This window comes from Gouania willdenowi, chromosome 21 (assembly GCF_900634775.1).
Source record: "Gouania willdenowi chromosome 21, fGouWil2.1, whole genome shotgun sequence".
NCBI classification, from domain to species: Eukaryota; Metazoa; Chordata; class Actinopteri; order Blenniiformes; family Gobiesocidae; genus Gouania; species Gouania willdenowi.
In genome coordinates this window covers 19,633,700-19,652,516 of record NC_041064.1, presented here as the reverse complement: position 1 = coordinate 19,652,516, position 18,817 = coordinate 19,633,700, and the positions used below count along the sequence as shown (strand labels likewise).

Genomic DNA, 18,817 nt, shown 5'->3' with positions numbered 1-18,817 from the left:
TACGAGAGGCAAATCCTTGCAAGAAATCCTCAGTCCCTGCAGATGGACAAATGGGCCATCATTCCTGTATGAAACATCAGAAAACTGGCCCAAGCTCAAATCTACAGAACTAGACAATGATCAAATGGAGTTGAAAAGGTCTCACTTTTGTGGTGTCATCAATACCGTTGCTGATGCTTTTCAATGTAATAGCTTCAAGACTTTTCAAGAGCTCCTTGATACCACTGCCAAAGCTCTCTCCGTTCCAACATCTGGAAATCCATCAGCAGCTGACTACCTGAATGCAGAACAGGAAATTCTGCGGAACGCACAGTTGGAAAGCTTTGGTGAGGACCTAGCTTGTATCCAGTCAAAGAAACCCCTCCCCTCACATAGTCGCTTACTCTGCCTGTCCCCAGAACTCTGTAAATCCTCCGGACTCATTCATGTTGGAGGGCGATTAAGACACAGTCATCTCGAACCTGTTTCAATGCATCCAATTCTACTCGATCCTTCTCACTATGTCACAAGATTGATTATTCAAGACTATGATAACAAATTACACTATACTGGTTCAGAAAGACTCTTTGCTGAAATACGTCGAAGTGAAGCAGTGAGAAAACATCAGCACTGCTGTGTATCATGTCAGAAGTGGCGCGCTAACCCAATCATCCCAAAGATGGCTGATTTGCCTGCTGCTCGTCTCAGGCTTCTTAAACCTCCTTTCTACTCCACTGGAGTGGACTGCTTTGGTCCGTACAATGTCAAGATTGGCCGCCGATCGGAAAAGAGGTGGGGTTTAATATTCAAATGTCTCACAACCTAATGTGTACATCTCGACCTCCTCAATAACTTGGACACTGACTCTTTCCTGATGGCTCTTCGAAGATTCACCTCCCGAAGGGGAACGCCATACGAGATCTTGTGTGTTCAAGGAACCAACTTTAAAGGAGGAAATAAGGAATTACAAGAAACCTTTAACAACCTCTGTCCCACTCTCCAATCAGTATTAGCTAAAGGGAAAATTGACTTCTGCTTCAACCCGCCTCATGCCCCCCACTTTGGTGGAATCTGGGAACGGGAAATACGTTCAGTCAAGAATGCTCTAAAAACGACCATTGGTGCACAGATGGTCACTGAAGAGGTTATGAGAACCGTTCTGACTGAAATCGAAGGAATCCTTAATGCGAAACCACTTGGCTATGTATCTTCAGACATTGCGGACATTGATCCAGTCACCCCCAACCTTCTCGTTATGGGACGACATGACGCATCACTCCCTCTGGTATCTTATCCAGATTCTGAACTCCTCAGTCGACGGCGTTGGCGCCATACACAGATACTGTCTGACCATTTCTGGAAACATTTCACTAAATCCTACCTACCATCACTACAAATACGGCAGAAATGGAAAAGGGACAAACCAGAGTTGAAGTTGAACTCTGTCGTCATGATCCTTGATCCGCAACTACCAAGAGCTCTTTGGCCAGTAGGAAAAGTGACCCGGCTTATTCCAAGTAAAGATGAACTCATCAGGGCAGCTGAAGTTCTGGTGAAAGACAAGACCTACATCCGACCAGTTGCAAAACTAATCCCACTTCCTGCCCTTCCTGAGGACCTTCTCTAGTTGATCTTTTATTTATTTTATTTCTCACTAGAAATATGGGGCGATTGTAGCAAAGATCACTAGTTTCCCACAGGTTCTCTTTCTCTTTTTTTTACTGCACCTCCCTTCAGTATACTTCCTTGTTTTTTTTCCTTTTTTTTTTCCCTTGATTGGATACACCTGGTCACTGCTTATTTAAGATGGCACTCACCAGCACTCAGGTTTGGATCCTCACATGGGGTAGCAGTTCAGCACTGCATCGAGGGCAATCATTTCATGTGTGTTTTTTCCTACCCTCGTTGCCTCTGAAGAAAGAATAAACTTACTGAACCATATCCAGTCTCATTGTGTGAAAAGAGCATTCTGACCCGATGCCCATGGTGACAGCCCCCTTTCACCAGAACCCTTCGTTACAGTGACAATAATATCACAGAAATAGATACACAGTGCAGAATGGGGCAGAAAGCTCAAAGAGCTTAAATACTTTTCAAAATAAAACACACTTACATTCTCTAACAACTGCATTCTATACTTTCACTTTCTCAAATATGAATCTAGTTCAAATAAAAAGAAGTACAAAATATCTGAGCAGGTGTATGTTGTCACTTTGTATTTGTAACACAGTATAACAAACATGTTAAAAAAAAACTAATTTCAGAGAAAGAAAGTCTCTGGGTTCGCCAGAAATTTGTGATATAAAAATGGGGTCATGACAAGAAATAGGTTGGGAACCGCTGGTTATACAGTGATAGATCATTTTTTCCACCCATCGTCCCTAAATGGCATGAATACATTATAAGTCAAATCCAAAATTCAATAATTCAGTGAATGGGTTAAATGCAGAGTTACTGTTGTTTTAAAACAGAAGGGAGTGGGTGCCTGCCGTCATGTAAACAACATGTGACTAAAAGTTAAGGGGGAAGTCGTGGTTTGAAAAAGGGGTTAGAGTGTAAAGTTCACAACACCAAAAAGGCTGGTAAACACTGTCGTATAGGTTTTCAACACAAATGAATGAAAGTATAGCAGTTGCTTGAAAGAAGGAAAGAAGTCGACTCTTAATTGACTAAAACCACTAAAATCCAGTGTGTGTTGTCAAACTTATTTGAGTTCATGGGCCACATGTAACATTTCAACTTTTAGGGGGTAAGCTACGCAGCGAGATGACCTCTTATTGCACTAACTTCTGGGATTTAATCAGTGTGTGTTGTCCTACGAAGCTCGCTAATGTCTTACGAAGCTGAATCACCATGGTAACTTAGGCTGAACGACTAACCTGGTCGGGAGCAGGTTTTGTTCTGGCTTGGATTTTAGCGAGTGCTAAAGTTCCGCCTCCTGACCAATCAGTTCTCTCAGAAAGCCATTTGTCCAACAAAAGACGATGTGTGAACACGTCACTGTGTGGATCTGATCTGAAAAATGACAGAACTTTTCCTGATACCTCTCTCTGAGACCTGAGGATTTCCAAATGTACACCGTACTGCTGCTATAAGTTGCTGTAGTTCTGGTTTGCACCCACCTCGTTTAAGTATACCATAGAACTTTTATTATGGAAAGAAAATGCATAAGTAGGAACCATTGTACTACGCCATTTGTTTTCTATACTCAAAATCTCTGTGACAACAGATACGTTTCCAGACTGAGGCTGCATGCGTACGAATAATCCCTCCTATCTCCTTTCCTATCCACTTTTTATTAACCCCGTGGATGACGTCACAGGGTTAAGTAAAGGTGTTAGGAGAGGAGTAAGGAAACGACCATCACATTTGTTTTGACAATCAGACACACTTCCTCTAGGTGACGTAATAATCTGACGGCCGCGAGGGTTAGTGACGTTTGCCGTGGTCAAAAAACTACAAATGTCCAAAAATGGACTAAAAGCTAATTTATAACACTTTCCGCTGATTTAATATAAAAAGATATTGAAAGAGGCTACCAGGCTATGAGGAACTAAAGTGAAACTAAAAGAATGTCACATTGAGAATGTTGCTCACACTCACCTTCCACTCAGAAATATGAAATATGTTGAATAAACGTGGCTAAAAATGTCTCTGATCCCTCTTCATTGAACCACAGACTGTCTGTTTTATGTCAGTTATAATCTGACAATATGTCTGACATATAATAAGATATGGGTTTTAGATTATTTATTGAACGTTGTTCAAGGCATATTATTGCATTAGTACTGTCATTGTGAGTTTCCGTATGTGCTCGGGTGTGCGTGTCCCTTTAAATTTTGTCGCCGCAAGGAATTGTGGGTCAGCTTTTTCTCGTCTCCTTTGGTAAAGGATGCATCAGTGTTTCCAAGGCTAAAGGAGGTAAAAAAGGAAGCATTGAGCCTCTTTTCCTGAGCTTATAGAGAACTCGGACGCTCTTTATCATGGCCACCACTTAAACACTTCAGGAGGAGAAGGAACAGTGGATAGGAAAGGAAATCTTTTTTTTAAAGACACCCAACAAATCCGTTTGAAACCCCTTCTCTTACTCTTTGTGTTTAATGTAAACCTTGTTCCTGTATTTGCCATCTTAATACTGCATTACTGCAACACATCCCTCAACAAACCTAAACAAGGCTGCTAATATATATACATATATGATAAATATGACAATGTCAACATTGCAGGTTCTCTTTGCAGTTTTCCACTCTAACAGCAGCAGTTTTCCCAGTTTACCCCTGGCCTAAACTATGACATTAAACAATCTTTTCTTTCAGGTCATTTGAGAGTTGTGTTGAGGAATCCATGTTGACACGCTTCACAGGAGACGCATAGAGCATCACAACATGCAACCAGCCACCTTAAATGCATCTTCTCATGATTGGATGCACCTGTCTATGAAGTTCAAGGCTTGATGAACTCACCAAGCCATTTTTTGTGTTCCAATAACCAGTGCTAAGTACAGGTATTCAGACCAACAAAATGACAATGCTGTCCCAATTTTTTGCACCAGTGTAATTCTGGTTTCATGCATACTGCACGTCTTCTGTAAGGTTAATAAACCTAGTTTCACTGCTAAAATATTCCTGTCAATCAGTTTTTTTGATAGATAAAAATTAAGTTACTGATCCAAACACCCAATAATTTAATGGAAATTGTACACACATATACTGTATTTACAAAGAAGTGAGCAAAACACAATTTAATGTTTATTTTCTTTATAACCAACCGAAAGATCTATACATCTATTGGTTCCATACTTTCAATTAGTCACATTGTGTTTAAAATTGAAAAGAACAAGGATTACAACAAACTTTTTATAAATACAAACACAATGTCAGTCACAGATTTTCAAGTGTATTCAGTCTACATAGCAAGGGGCTCAGGGAAATGCATTAAAAGTTCTCAAAAACAGTTTTTAAACTGCAGAAACATATTTAACACAAGTGTTTTTCATTCATGAGAGATGTGAACCTTTAAGCACATCTATTAATACAAGCAAAAAAAAATCTGGATTATCCATGGTAACACAAATACAGTGCTATTGAACACCGGAAAACACCCTTTAAATATGTATTAGAGTTGTGTGGTCATGCAAACAAAAATATCTTGTATTTGACTGATAGAAAGCCAGCATTCATTGGATATTAACCTGGCATCTATCTGATCCAACAACCCAATGAGAGTAACTTCTATTTAATCCTTATGTTTGCAGAAAGAATGGAGCAGAAGGAAAACGTGGTAGCCACCAAAATGCCACAAACCACCATTACCTGCCAATAGCAACATTTAAATTGAATTATTGGGATTAAAACCATAGAGGGCACGCAATAACTCCTACATTTCTACAATAAAATTTGTTGTTGAGTTGGATTAGGATAAATTAACAACAGTACTTTATACCCAAATACATTTGTATTCAGAAGGAATAAGTGGTTTTGTGGTGTGATAGCATGTGTTGGCAGGCAGAATTAATCGGGGGAGGGGATTCAGGGAGGGACTCTGGGTGATTAATCACAAGCGTAGTGCATTGTGATTAATCACACACACGTTTTAAGAGCGACTGGATGCCACTCCTACAGAAGAACAGCAAACAAGCTACACAACAAAAGACTGTAAAACATTTGACAAAAAAAAACAACAACACAAAAACTACACACCAATATGTGCCATGTATCAGAAACTTTACCTGGGCAATAGTCTTGCTTGTTTCTGAATGAGGTCTAACATGTAAAACAAGACTACATTTGCTCCCAGTGTTAGTTTACCAAGTAGAACAAGACTCCCTGTCTGAGAGCGGATTACACCAGTATTCATCAGGTCAAGTAAAAAAACAAAACAATTCCCAGATATAATAAAAAGGAAACAGGTCAAACAACGTGGAATGCTACTTTACAATAAAGGATTGACGTCTTTAACTTAAGGTTTGAAAATAATTGAGGTGAAGTTCTTGAAGCACGGGCTATCTTACAGAAATGCAGATGACACTCCGCTCTAACACATACTGTACTTTAATCCCATCTGCAGCAGCAACTGCTTTATTAACGTTTTGTCTCGTCGAAACAGTTGAGTGGAAGCAGCATACTGATATTTGTTTTCTAACATAAGATAAGAACAATTTCCAGACCAAGTGTTAGTTCTATGGTCTATCAGCATCCTTCTCTCTGCCCGTGTAAGTATCAAATGTGTCCAGGCTGTCAGATTGTTTGGCGCGCATGAGCAAGACGTATCTCCATCCGTTTGGCCTATTTTACGACAGTTTGTTTACTATTTAAAAGGTTGAAACCCTGCTATTTAAAAAAAAAATTAGAAATGTATGTTTTGAGTGAATTCTAAGTTATTTTGGTTTTTATCTTATTTTTTCTGTTTGGTTTTTGATTGTCAATGTTGTGTCTTGTGTTGTTGCGAGTGAAGGTAAGTGACGTAGTCTACAATCCGGTGTAAGTACATGCCAATGCTGACAATCAAAAACCAAACAGAAGATAATATAAAAACCAAAATAAATAGGAATTCACTCAAAACACAAGATTCTAATTCTTTTTAAATAGCAGGGTTTCAACCTTTTAAATAGTACACGAATTGCCGTAAAATAGGCCGACCGGATGGAGACGCGTTTCGCACATGCGCGCCGGACACCTGACTAACCTGACAGCCCGGACACATTTGGTACTTACACTGTCACTAGATCAAACCTTACATGTCTTTCAATACTGACACCAAAAAAATCCATTTGAAACCCTTTCCCTTACTCTTCGTGTTTAATGTAGACCCTGTTCCTGCTTTTGTCTTCTTAATACTGCAACACATCCCCAACAAACCTAAACAAGGCTGCTAAGATCTCAATGAGAGTGAATAAATATAACAATGTCACTTATTTCCCTTGCAGGTTCTCTCTTTGCTACACCGTTCAGACCAAAGTCCCTTCACTGATGCTATGCTGTCTTCACTAAAAGTTGTTGGCAAGCAACGTGATTTTTAGCTATTCAGCTAGCTAAACATAGTATTCTTATTCTCCAATGTTGCATCCTCCAAGGATCAGACTGGTGATGTAGATGGCGGCCACAACACATAGACAAACATGAACTGATTTACAATACAGACGCATCAATTTATCCACAGGAATCTGCTGACCACACAAACCACAGGAGCTCTCCACTCTTAACAACAGCAGTTTTCTTAAAACCATTAAGGTGCTTTAAAACAAATTTTATTATTAAAATAAATGTCATTGAGTTCAAACTTTTTCCATGTTCTCCTTCCCCATATAGTCATAGTCCTTCGACAGCATCTCTTACCAGTGGTGTAACATCATGGTGATACGCCTCGGTGCAATCTACTTTTTTTTAGCTTCACTCTCATCCTCTCTTTCCTCCTTTGCACGCCACTTCTTTTCCTTCCTTCATGGGCCCCTTACGGCACATGGACCTCGGTGCACTGCACCTTTTTAACCGCCGATATTTAAGCCTTTGTCTCTTACACGGACCCAAACTCAGACATCCATGCTTCATATTTCTCCAAGTCTGCGACAGACACAGACTTTGAAATCTTCTTAAGTGTGAGATTGAAGTCCTCCATGGTCACAGGCATCTGCAGCTCCTCTTTGGACAGAGCTCGGATCTCCTCTGGGGTTAGGCCATCGATTCGCCTTCGCATCGCCATCATAGACGCGTCCCTGATAGAGTGATTAAGATATGATTACAAGCAAGGCAAATGTATTTGTATAGCGCATTTCATACATGAGGCAATTCAATGTGCTTCACAATAAAAAGTTTAAAAATGAATAAGAACATTAAAATCAGCAGTAAATTTGTCCTAAAGATAGCAATTTGAAGGCTAAACAGAAGGGGTCCAAGAACAGAGCCATGGGGAACCCCACAGGACATTGTTAAGCTGTCACATTAAAAGTTTCCAATGCCTACAAAATAACTTCGCTCCTCCAAGTAGGACTTAAACCATAGCGTTACTTTTCCATTTAGTCTAACCCAAGTTTGCAATCTGTGCAAAAAATGTTGTGGTCCACACTATTCAATGCAACACTGAGATCCAATAGAATGAGAACAGACACATTTTCTGAATCAGCGTTCAACCTTATGTCATTGGTCACTTTGATAAGAGCTGTTTTCACAAGATGTTTAAATTCCCACATTGTAAACAATCTTACTCCTCCTTGTGGCAGAACCCTGCTATTTGTGTTGGAAAAGCGGTATACTGGAAAAGTTGGTATGATCATAAAATATGTTCATTGGATGATCTTTATAAGGACGGTATATTTATGTCATATAATGATATAATGAACAGATATAACCTGTGTGGGAATGGACATTTTTGGAAATATCTTGAGATAAGGAGTTGTGTTAAGTCATTGCCCCAGCATGCAGGAGTGAATCACATTCTGGACTATTTGACCCTACCATCTCACCTTCATCGAGCTTCGGTATCCTACAGAAGAATCAGTGAAGTAATTAGTGAGGACTGTAAAGCACTGAAGGGTTTATGGGAAAAGGATATGGGGGTTACATTTGGGGATAATAAATGGCTAAAAAATCTATTAGAAAATGGAAAATTTTGTAAGAGAATGTAAAAGTAAACTTACACAATATAAGATATTGCAATGGTATTATTGGACTCCGGTGAGATTACATAGGGCAAGTTTTATGAACAATGCATTGTGTTGGAAATGTCAGAATGATACTGGTACCCTTATGCATTGTTTGTGGGAATGCCCAATTATTCAACGCTTTTGGGCGGAGGTCATCCATGTCCTTAGTGAATGGTTGGGAAAGCCTGTACCACTTTGTCCTGGATTGTGTTTACTGGGTGATAAAGGGAGGATAACTAATATATCAATAGGGAAATTTTCAATTATTATGGTTGGGGTATCAGTGGCAGCCAGGGTTATCCTTAAACAATGGAAAACTCCAATCGCCCCACATATTAAGGAATGGGCAAACATGATAACAAAAATGGCCTCATATTAATGCATGCTAAATAGATTAAAAATTAAGGACAGCACATCAGCTTGGGACTCATTTTGGTCCTACATTACTATAAACACAAGTCAGGATGAGAAGTGATCCCATATCTGCTTAATTCCGCCCATAAGTATAGTGATTAATTATTATTTTATTATTTTTACCTTGTACAAAAGCCCCCATCCATGAATGTATCTATGCATATGTACAGCCGCCTTATTGAGTGTGGATTGTGATTTTGTAATGTACCAAGAAAATGCTCAATAAAAAATCTTTAATTACAAAAAAAAAAAAAAAAAGAGCTATTTCTGTGCTCTGATGAGAACAAAAGCCTGACTGAAATTGATCAAATATTCTGTTGAAGTTTAAGAATTGACTCAGTTGGTTGAAGACCACCTTCTCAATGATCTTGGCCATGAAAGGAAGACTCTCTGTTTTAACAGGGGTTTCACCGCATCTATTTTCAGGGATTTTGGTACGGTGCCTTACTGGAATGAGCAAAGAAAAACCTGACACAATTTAAATAAATTACATTACAGCCCACAGCCTCCAGTTAACATTAAATTGAACTCCCACAGACTTTAAATTACATGAAAAACATTGATTATTACAGAAAATTTCATTGAAATGATGAAACATTCTGGTAGGTAGGTAGGTTAAGGAACATAAATTAAACCCATGTCATTTTATGTTTATTAACTTAAAAGGAGTTTCTTTGTGCATGCCTAACAAGACAAACTCAAGTGTCTTTGAAGCATTAAGCACAATCAAAAAACACACACTTCCCTTTTATTTGGAGGCAGTGTGCTGGATGAAGGGCGGTCAGCCCGAAACGTCACGTTTTTTGGTGTAAAATTAAACAGGAATTGGGAGCTAACCACGCAGTTGTGCTAATCTTTTTTCATAGCATCTTTGAAGCATTAACTCAGCAGTCCATTAACTAATAAAAGGATGTAAATGTCATACCACCTAAACACTGCTTTTATTTGACTCTTGAGACGTGAAATTTTTCCCCCCCTAAATTAATGTAGCTGCTCCATCAGGTCCTGTAACTTTGCTCTGATCAGTCCATGAAAAATAGGCAGATTTGGACAAAAACCATCCTATTGATCTGTTAATGCCATTGATCTGAGTTAATGCTGCAACACAGTCACAGGCACCATTTGAAGATGATCTACTGACCATCATCCAGCAGGTCTGAGCTCCTGAAAAGCGCTATGTCACCTCACTTTCATATGTGGACATTGTGCCATCAACTACGCATCTGATCAGCTGATTCTGGCATGATGCTCCTTCCATCAACGCGACACGAGAGTTTGACGGCCAAAACATCACTGGAGCGGTGCGTCCATAGCGCGCACAGCATCCTCTCTCCACCGCAGCCACACGCACCGCCGCGGGTGTGCAGGTTTTTCTCTCCTTCACACACACTTTACTCACACTTTATTTTCTCATTCAGTGTCTGTTAATATTGACTTTTCTTATACTAGAAAGGCTCACTGAAGCCATCTCCGCTGTGTTTTGTGTCAACATTTACTGCAGCTGATCTCTGCGTGTGTGTTTAGACCTGCTTGTCAGTTGTACTATTTTACGGTGCTAAAACAATCACCACAAACAGTTCCAGATTTGATGAATTGCATTGCGCCTACTGCATTAATTCACTTGCATGTCCTCCTCCCATTTTTTTCAGCCATTATGAGACTTTACATATTCATCAGGGAACGCGCTAAATAGATTGAGGGCGCATCCTGACGGCGCTGAAGATGTGCAGTCTTGATTCCCTGGAGTTTGTACTCGTTATTAGCGCATGGAGTGACGTTTGTACACATTTAATACCCCAAAACCTTTAGTAAATCTGCCCCTAAGTGTTGTTGATGTGATCTTTTTTTTATGCCGATAATGTTGTGGCTGATCAGCGGAAAGAAGACAGGAGATGGAAACTGATGATGTATCTGTAGTGGATTTGTCTGATCACATGGCACAAATACACCCACCTGCACACGTTGGTAATATCTGCTCCAGAGAATCCATCAATCTTCTCTGCGATTAGATCCAGATCCACATCATCAGCCACCTCCACCTCCTTCAAATTGATCTTCAAAAGCTCTACGCGTCCTGCAGCTGCACACACACACACACACACACACACACACACACACACACACACACACAGGTTAGCTGATGTTTCTCTGTTGTCTCGTCAGTGAGTGGCTTGCAGGGTCACCTGTTGGTAGAGAGATGTAGATTCGTTTTTCGAGACGTCGCCTCAACGCCTCGTCGATGTCCCACGGAAAGTTGGTGGCGGCGAGGACCATCACCATTTTGGAGGGGTCGTCATTCTCCAGGGCGCCGCCCACACCTGCTCGTAAAACCACATAGGGCTACACTTAAACCAAAAATATCCTTGTCAATCTCACCCAGGGTCGGGGTTAAATATTCAAACATGATTGATGGTCCAGCAGCAGCAACATTTTCTGGGATTATGATTTTGCATAAAGCCAGGGGGCCTCATTTATAACCGTTGCGCATGTCCAAAACTGGGCCTAAAAGATGTACATGAAACTTTTCACGTAAAAATTGTGATATATAAAAAATAAACATAGCATGAGAATGTGCCCACTGGTGCGCTAATTGTGAATCTGGGGTGATGGTGAAGTGGTTAATTGAAGTCAGATATGCTCACATATCAGAGTTATAGATCCACATAATCATACCCAAGCCTGCTGTGTTATAAACATGAACAGTGAGCCATTAGGTAATATATTTAAATGTTCATATTAAGCCTCTAAGTGAAAATGAATGCAAGTACCGCGATCAACACATGATCCTGACACTCAGCAGTGTCTGCGCTTGTGTCAACTTCTAGCTGGGCTGTGATTTGTAAAGGAAAGTGTGTGCAGGTGAGCTCCGCACGGTTTAGTACATTTTCAGATTTTTGACGTACGCTCACTTTTAGTAAGGATTCTACTCAATGTTTTATAAATAAGGCCCCAGTTCTCCTCAATGTGTTGGGATTTTGAACTAGCAACCATCCAGTTACAGACCATCTTCTTTAATCATCATAATCCCAGAAACGCGATAGAAACTCATCTCAGTTTTCAGGTGTACCTACCTTCCATCTGAATCAGAAGCTCAGACTTGACTCTTCGACTGGTTTCATGTTCATCTGAGGATCCCCTCCTGCCACAGATTGAGTCGATCTCATCTATGAAGATGGTTGATGGTGCATAAAATCGGGCCTGAAAACAAACAAAAAAAAAAACAATAGGGATTTTTTTTTAGACTTTACAGTGACATAGAGATGCAAAGTCTGTAGAGTTCAAGACCAGAAGAGAATTAACAGAATGACATGTTTAAAATATAACATCAATCCCTGAAAATTGGAAGAAAACCTGAAAAAAAAAAAAATAGGTTGCACATTTAAGTTTTACAACAAATTCATGTTTCCCCATTTTTCTCACTTACAGGCACTAACCTATTGTTCATTTTGTCATTAACCTAATCTACATGTGTCCAAAGACATAGTCCTATATATGATATGATGATGGCTGGGTCCAGGATTTTGGTCCCAAATAAAACTGTGGCCCAATTCTGTTTCTGCACATGCGCTTACCATTTCAAACAGGAGACGAACAAGCTTTTCCGACTCCCCCCTGTATTTGGAGGAAAGGGTGGACGAGGACACATTGAAGAACGTCGTCTTACATTCTGTTGCCACAGCTTTGGCCAACATGGTTTTCCCAGTCCCTGGTGGCCCGGTCATTAACACACCCTGAGGGAAAATGTCAGATTGAATGAACATGAACTATATATATATATATGTACTGTTTAATTCCATAACCTTAAGTTAACAACATCAGTTATGTATGTTATTATCAGAAGACTGGAAAACACTGTGCTACTGTAAAAACAGAAAGTGGCTCTTTGACCATTGTGGGCTGCCTGAAGCATTGACGTCTCGCATGATGAAACCCCAACAACAGCAGATACAGAAACAAGCTCCTCACAGGCAATTCAGTATCAGACCCACTGAGGGCCCAACGTCATTCATCTGAATACTTGTAAAAAAAGAATGACAAAAAGGAAACCCTCAGTGTGAGAAATAATAATAATAATAATAATAATATAATAATAATTCAAATGGGGTCCCCTGGAATGTCTAATAAGTTATAACAATTAAAAATGCTGATCAAAAAAATATTTTTAAAATGTTTTAATTATTATTATTTTTGAAATTATAACCACACACAAAAAGAACTATCTTAAACAACTGTATTCTGTGCTTTCACTTTCTCAAATACAAATCTAGCTCAAATAAAATGCAGTTAAAATATGTGAGCTGGTGCAACTTATCACTTAGTGCACTAATCCTGGCAACAGCAAACATTGTCAAAAGCTAATTCTAAAAAGAAAAAAAAACTCTGGAAAATAGGGTCATGACCCAAAAAAAGTTGGGAACCACTGATGTAATGTCACATACAATGTAGCCCTACAATGAAATGTTTCTATGTAATAATTGAAAAAAAAGAATGATAATCTGTAACCATGGGTAGTCTTACATCGGCTAATGTGTACTTTGAGGTAATGCATAGCGGCTCCTGACTGCTGGTAGAATTATATTCTAGTTTCCTTTTCTTTTTCTTTTTTATTCATGTACCCCCTATGACAATTTGCGTACCCCTGGGGGTACCCGTACCCCACTTTGGGAACCTAGGCATTACAGTGTTCACCTGCATACACAAAAGAGCAACAATTTCACCAGTCCTGTAGTTGTGAGGAGAAATAAATATTGAAGCAGCCAAATTTTTTTAAGCAATGTTTTAGAATTGAAATTGTATTCTACCCAATGAGCAATATCATAGCAGAACTTTTGAATTTTCTTTGTAAATGTCTTTTAGGTTTAAGTAAAATGTGACGCTATCACCATGAACACTAAAGTACAACTGAAGTGAAAATGATTTCTTATTTCACTAAAACATACGCATAAAGTTAATTGTTCTTCAGACAAAACATGCAAAAGACGGATTGTGTATAAATTTGTGTTTGTGTACCTTCCAAGGGCGGCGAATGCCCTTGAAGAAGTCTGGCATCCACATAGGCAACACCACAGCCTCTCTCAAAAGCTTCTTTGCATCCTCCAGATCAGCAATATCTTCCCTGAAATGATTAACACTTAGCTGTAGGAGTGTGATGATATCCCAATACGGTGATATATCGCGATATTTTTCCGATATGCTCACGCTAAGTATCATTCTTTTTTTATATATATTTTTTTTTTTTTTTTTTTGCAAAACCTTTTCTGCTTTTTCACTAAAATGTGCAGGTACGTCTTCACAGAACTGTTGTCACTGTTTGTTGAAGGAACCAATATATTGTTTACTGGAATATTGCACTATAATGGTGTCACTGGTAAAAAAGACCCTATTTTTTGTTTACAGAAAGCACTATTGGAGATACCTATTCATTTACATTGGTATGTTGACACTTATTTACAGAAATATTGCACTAAAATAGTGTCACTGTTCATAAGACACTTTTTCAATTTATTGTCTTTCAGAGATATAAAATTAGTTTTTTCACTTAATCTTTTTTTTTCTTATGTCATAGATTATCGCAGATTTATTTCTGACCAATATATCAATAATCGCAGTATCGTCATACCGTGGGATAATCGTTATCATGAGCTTTGTATCGCGTATCGTGAGGTACCCAGAGGTTCCCACCCCTACTTAGCAGCAGCGACAAAGACAAACAAACACGTTTGTGATTGTGTTCTCATCATACCAGTGTATGTTTAGGTTGCGGGACACAATGTCTCTCTCCAGTGACTCGACCAATTCGGTGTCATATCCCGTGCCATCAAACTTCTTCTGCTCTACATCACACTGTTGATCTCTACCACCTTTCGTTCCCTGCAAAATAAAAAAGAAGGTTTTTTTTTTTTTTATTAATCTTTTGGGACGGACTAACATTCGCTCAGCCAGAAAAAGATCGCCATAGTCTGACCTTTTCATCTTTAGTCTTTGTAACCTTGTAGTCTCTGGTTCCCATGTGCTCTGGTTTGGGTTTAGCTTGTGCACGACCTGCTGGTCCAGCTCCTCGATGCTGCATGGCAGGGGCCTCCTTCCTCTGCTGTTTAACTCCACTTATAGCGTGCTTCAATGTCACAGGATTTCTACATGTGAACAATGCAGGAGGAACACATCAAAAAGTTTAATTAAAATACACCCACATTGTAAGTGCTAGATGTTATCTTTATGTAAAACTAAGTATGAAATATATTGTGTGAGGTGACTTCTCTTCTCTGCCTTAACAGTTGTTTCTTTTTACTAGCAGCTAATCGTCAGGTTCCAAAATTGTCTGACAAATACACATATTACTACGTACATTTTTTTTTACCAATTTTCCATGTTTATATCACATGAAGGCAATCACTTTCAATCTAAAATTGTTAAAAAAAAAAAAAAAAAAGCTCAATTTTTCCACAATCCTGCAATTTTCCCTCAAATTATTGTGTAAAATTTCTCCACATTGAATAAAAATTGGTCACAAAATCAAGAACATTTCAATGAATTTCAGTTTAAGGTCACTTTTTGCTTGGATATTGTCTTTGTCTTCTAAACTTTTTATGCCATTCATACCCGGTAGTGCAAACTAGGGCACTTTATTGTTGAAATTGCTCTTTTTCCCGCCCAAAATCTGTGGCCCACTTGTGCTCAAACAAGTCCTTATAATGGCTCCTGAACTAAAGTGAGTTTGATACTGTCAGGGTTTGTTGGTTTTGTTATTTAGCCCTTGGGGTCCTCTTTAAGTTATTTTGTCTTTGTTGGTTCTGTTTGAGTCTGGCCTCCTATGTTAACTCTTGTCTGTGTTTCAGGTATTCCTGTTTGTGGCTCCACCCCCCCAGTGATGTTTGTGTGCTTGGTTGGTGACTGATTAGCTCCCTCATGTTTCCACCCAGGTGTGGCCCATTCCTAATCAGGGCTCCTCCATTATTTAGCTGAGTGCTTGGTCACAGTGTGTTTGCTGGTTCATTGTTAATGTCATTGTCTTCCCTCCTCGTGTTCTGCTGCATCTGGTCCTTGCTCCCTGTACCTCCTGTCTTTTGGGATTTAAGGGACTTTTGTTTGGTAAATAAACATGGACCGTTTCCAAGAATGCTATGCATCCATCCTGCCTCCATCTCTCCTTGCATTTGGGTCCACACCGCCACTCAACTGTGACATACCTTGATTAAGTTTATTTTATTTTAATTTATTTAATAGGGACAATGCACATGAATGAACAGCTGCATTGAAGCAACAAAAACAGATGAAAAACATGCCGGATTATAACCACAGGGCTAATTTACATCTGTAGTCCCTAGGCAGATGACAGAAATACAGAAAATACAACAAACAATGTAACAGGGCGAACGTGGCTCAGGTGGTAGAGGGTCGTCTTCTGATCGAGAGGTTGGGGGTTCGATCCCACTACCTGACTGTGTCGAAGTGTCCTTGGGCAAGACACTGAACCCTAAGTTGCTCCCAGTGGTAGACTAGTACCTTGCATGGCAGTCCTGTCCCACTGGTGTGTGAATGTGAGAGTGATTGGGTGAATGAGCTGATATGTAAAGCGCCTTGAGACTGCTTCAGTGTGGTGATAAAGCGCTATATAAAAAATCAAGTCCAAGTCCAACAGAAAATTAATAAGTACAGAAAAAATTTTTTTTTTTAAAAAAGAGTCACTTAATGGTCACAAGTGTCAGGTAAGCAAATAATAAGTCTGCTCTCTGAACACTGACCATTAGGAAATATATTCTAAGATAGTTTCAAATGATCATGACATGAATCATCTACATGCAGCTTTGTGGGATTTAGTATTCTAAATGTGACCTGTGTTCTGCAGGGAAGTGAGGGGGCCACACAGCAGGATCAGCAGCTCTCTCCACTGGACTTGGGGGACGGACATCAGCAAACCTCTGCGTCTTAAAGCTCTCATTTATTGCCACAATAAGTTTTACTTTGTCATACTCTTCAGTCAGCTCCTGCCTAACCTGGTCATGGACAAAATACGGCAAATATTATTGCATCACAAAATACACGACCGCTGTTACAGATGATGTGACAGAGTTGGATGGACTCACCTGTTGCCATCTGACTTTAAGGGCAGGATCTCTGAGGGACTGACAGTGCTTGCAGATCTGTTGAATGATGACCTGGTAGTACACAATGGAGGAGTCATAGTTCCCCAGCATGGCATACTCCCGACCCTTGTTGCCGTTATCAACGATTTCCTTGAAATTCATGCTGGATATTAGCTGAATCAGAATCAGATGGCCCTTTAGGAAGTGTCTATTGATACGGAAACATATCAATAAACACTATGGATTATCACCGTGTCAGGAGGGCCAAGTGGTCTAAGGCACCTCACTCAAAGAGTCTGCCGTTTGCTGCCGTGGGTTCGAATCCCACTTTTGACATATATGTTTTTTCATTTTAACATATTTCACATGGCAAATTCCACCTTTAAAAATACAAAAATGAAAAAAAGAATTTCCTGAGATAGGGAAAGGGTTAGGGCTAAAATAAAAGGGTTGGCAGGTTAGCTAAAAATAAATATGAGCTAAAATAAAGGCCGTCCCATCCTGGCACGGTGAAAAAACAGCCACATTACGCTTATGTAGAAAAATTCCGGAAAACGCGGGAAAAGTGCTACCCGTAGTCCCAGAGGCTATTGATACGGAAAGACACTTCGTAAAATAAAACTGACGGAACTTTAAGTCACGTGGTGCACCTATCACGTCACCGAAACTGTAGAAAACAATAATGACTGCATCAAAAAAATTGATCATTCAAGCCTTTGAATATAAAACAAATATACTACACAGCCTGCATTTCAAAACATGCACACAAAATGCATTATAAAACCAGTTTTAATGGAATGTAGAGATAAATTGTACAGTACATTTTTTTCTGACTGCAACAATGAGTCAGTGCACCATAATAAAGAAATACATTTTAGGAGTAGGTAAAATAACATCAGTAAATCCCATTCAATAATATTCCTTCCAACACCCTGAAGCCTCCCAAATGTTAGCCTTCTGCTAGCTTACTGCTAGGCCACAGAACGAAAACAAACCGTGAATAAACCATGTTTACCACTGCTTAATCCTCACCGTGTGTGGTTTAATACGAGCATGGAAAGAAGTAACAGACACAACAATAGGACTAGCTTGTGTTTTTGCTTCAGTAATGTAATAACATGTTTTCTAACCTGCATTAAAAGTGACGCCGCGGGAAGTTTGATATTGAATGAGTCTGGTGTGCAGTGTTGCCATGGCCACAGAGTGACGCTGTGCGGCTTTCACGGACTCAATACAAGCTGGGAAATAAGACGACAAAGTTATGGTTATTTAGAGTTGTTCACATAAATTACTTAAAACAAGCGTGTCTCCCCTTTTATTTGTACTTATGTTCTTCTTTTGTGACTTCACTCTCGACCTAATGGATCATCACATTTTGCTTTTTTTTTTTTTTTAAATGACAAATAAACGTATGCCTGAAATATGTTATTATTTACTTGGTTCTATAAAAGCATCAACAAGGCGTATATTCTCATCTAATTTGGCCAAAAGTCGTCGCTTTTAATTTATTCTTTAAAAATAAACATATATACTAGGATTAAAAATATTTTCAGCCAACACACAGATAGATAGCTGAAGCTTGTTACTGATGCAAAACAGACTTTTGCACCTTATTTCCTTGAATGGTGTATTGACTTCCTGTATGGTTTTCTGTTTCCTTCTTTAGCTTGTTCTTCATCTTTTTAAAGCTATATCTGTAGAG

General features: G+C 39.3%; 1 protein-coding gene across 2 annotated transcripts; it reads right to left on the bottom strand.

The window, feature by feature from the left end:
* Nucleotides 1-6,765: 6,765 nt before the first annotated feature.
* On the bottom strand, nucleotides 6,766-18,479 carry LOC114455273 (katanin p60 ATPase-containing subunit A-like 1). Of its 2 annotated transcripts, none has more exons than XM_028436402.1 (11): nucleotides 18,148-18,479; nucleotides 17,116-17,289; nucleotides 16,865-17,025; nucleotides 14,997-15,165; nucleotides 14,775-14,902; nucleotides 14,042-14,147; nucleotides 12,604-12,762; nucleotides 12,103-12,229; nucleotides 11,215-11,349; nucleotides 10,985-11,111; nucleotides 6,766-7,690 (listed from the first exon to the last, which is right to left on the bottom strand). In XM_028436402.1, exons 2-11 carry the CDS (start codon nucleotides 17,275-17,277, stop codon nucleotides 7,492-7,494), a joined length of 1,473 nt encoding a protein of 490 aa, XP_028292203.1. In that variant the 5' UTR covers nucleotides 17,278-17,289; nucleotides 18,148-18,479; the 3' UTR covers nucleotides 6,766-7,491. The 2 variants fall into 2 exon arrangements, with proteins under 2 accessions (XP_028292203.1, XP_028292205.1); XM_028436404.1 differs by having other exon boundaries at nucleotides 17,116-17,265; nucleotides 18,246-18,479.
* Between the last annotated feature and the right edge of the window lie 338 nt (nucleotides 18,480-18,817).

Excerpts from the sequence above, each read along its gene's own strand:
- LOC114455273 (XM_028436402.1), bottom strand. The coding sequence starts at position 17,277 with ATGAATTTCAAGGAAATCGTTGATAACGGCAACAAGGGTCGGGAGTAT. Across the intron at positions 14,903-14,996 it reads CAAAGACTAAAGATGAAAAG|GGAACGAAAGGTGGTAGAGA; the intron begins GTCAGACTATGG and ends TTTATTTTGCAG. Across the intron at positions 7,691-10,984 it reads GATATTACCAACGTGTGCAG|GGACGCGTCTATGATGGCGA; the intron begins GTGGGTGTATTT and ends TCACTCTATCAG.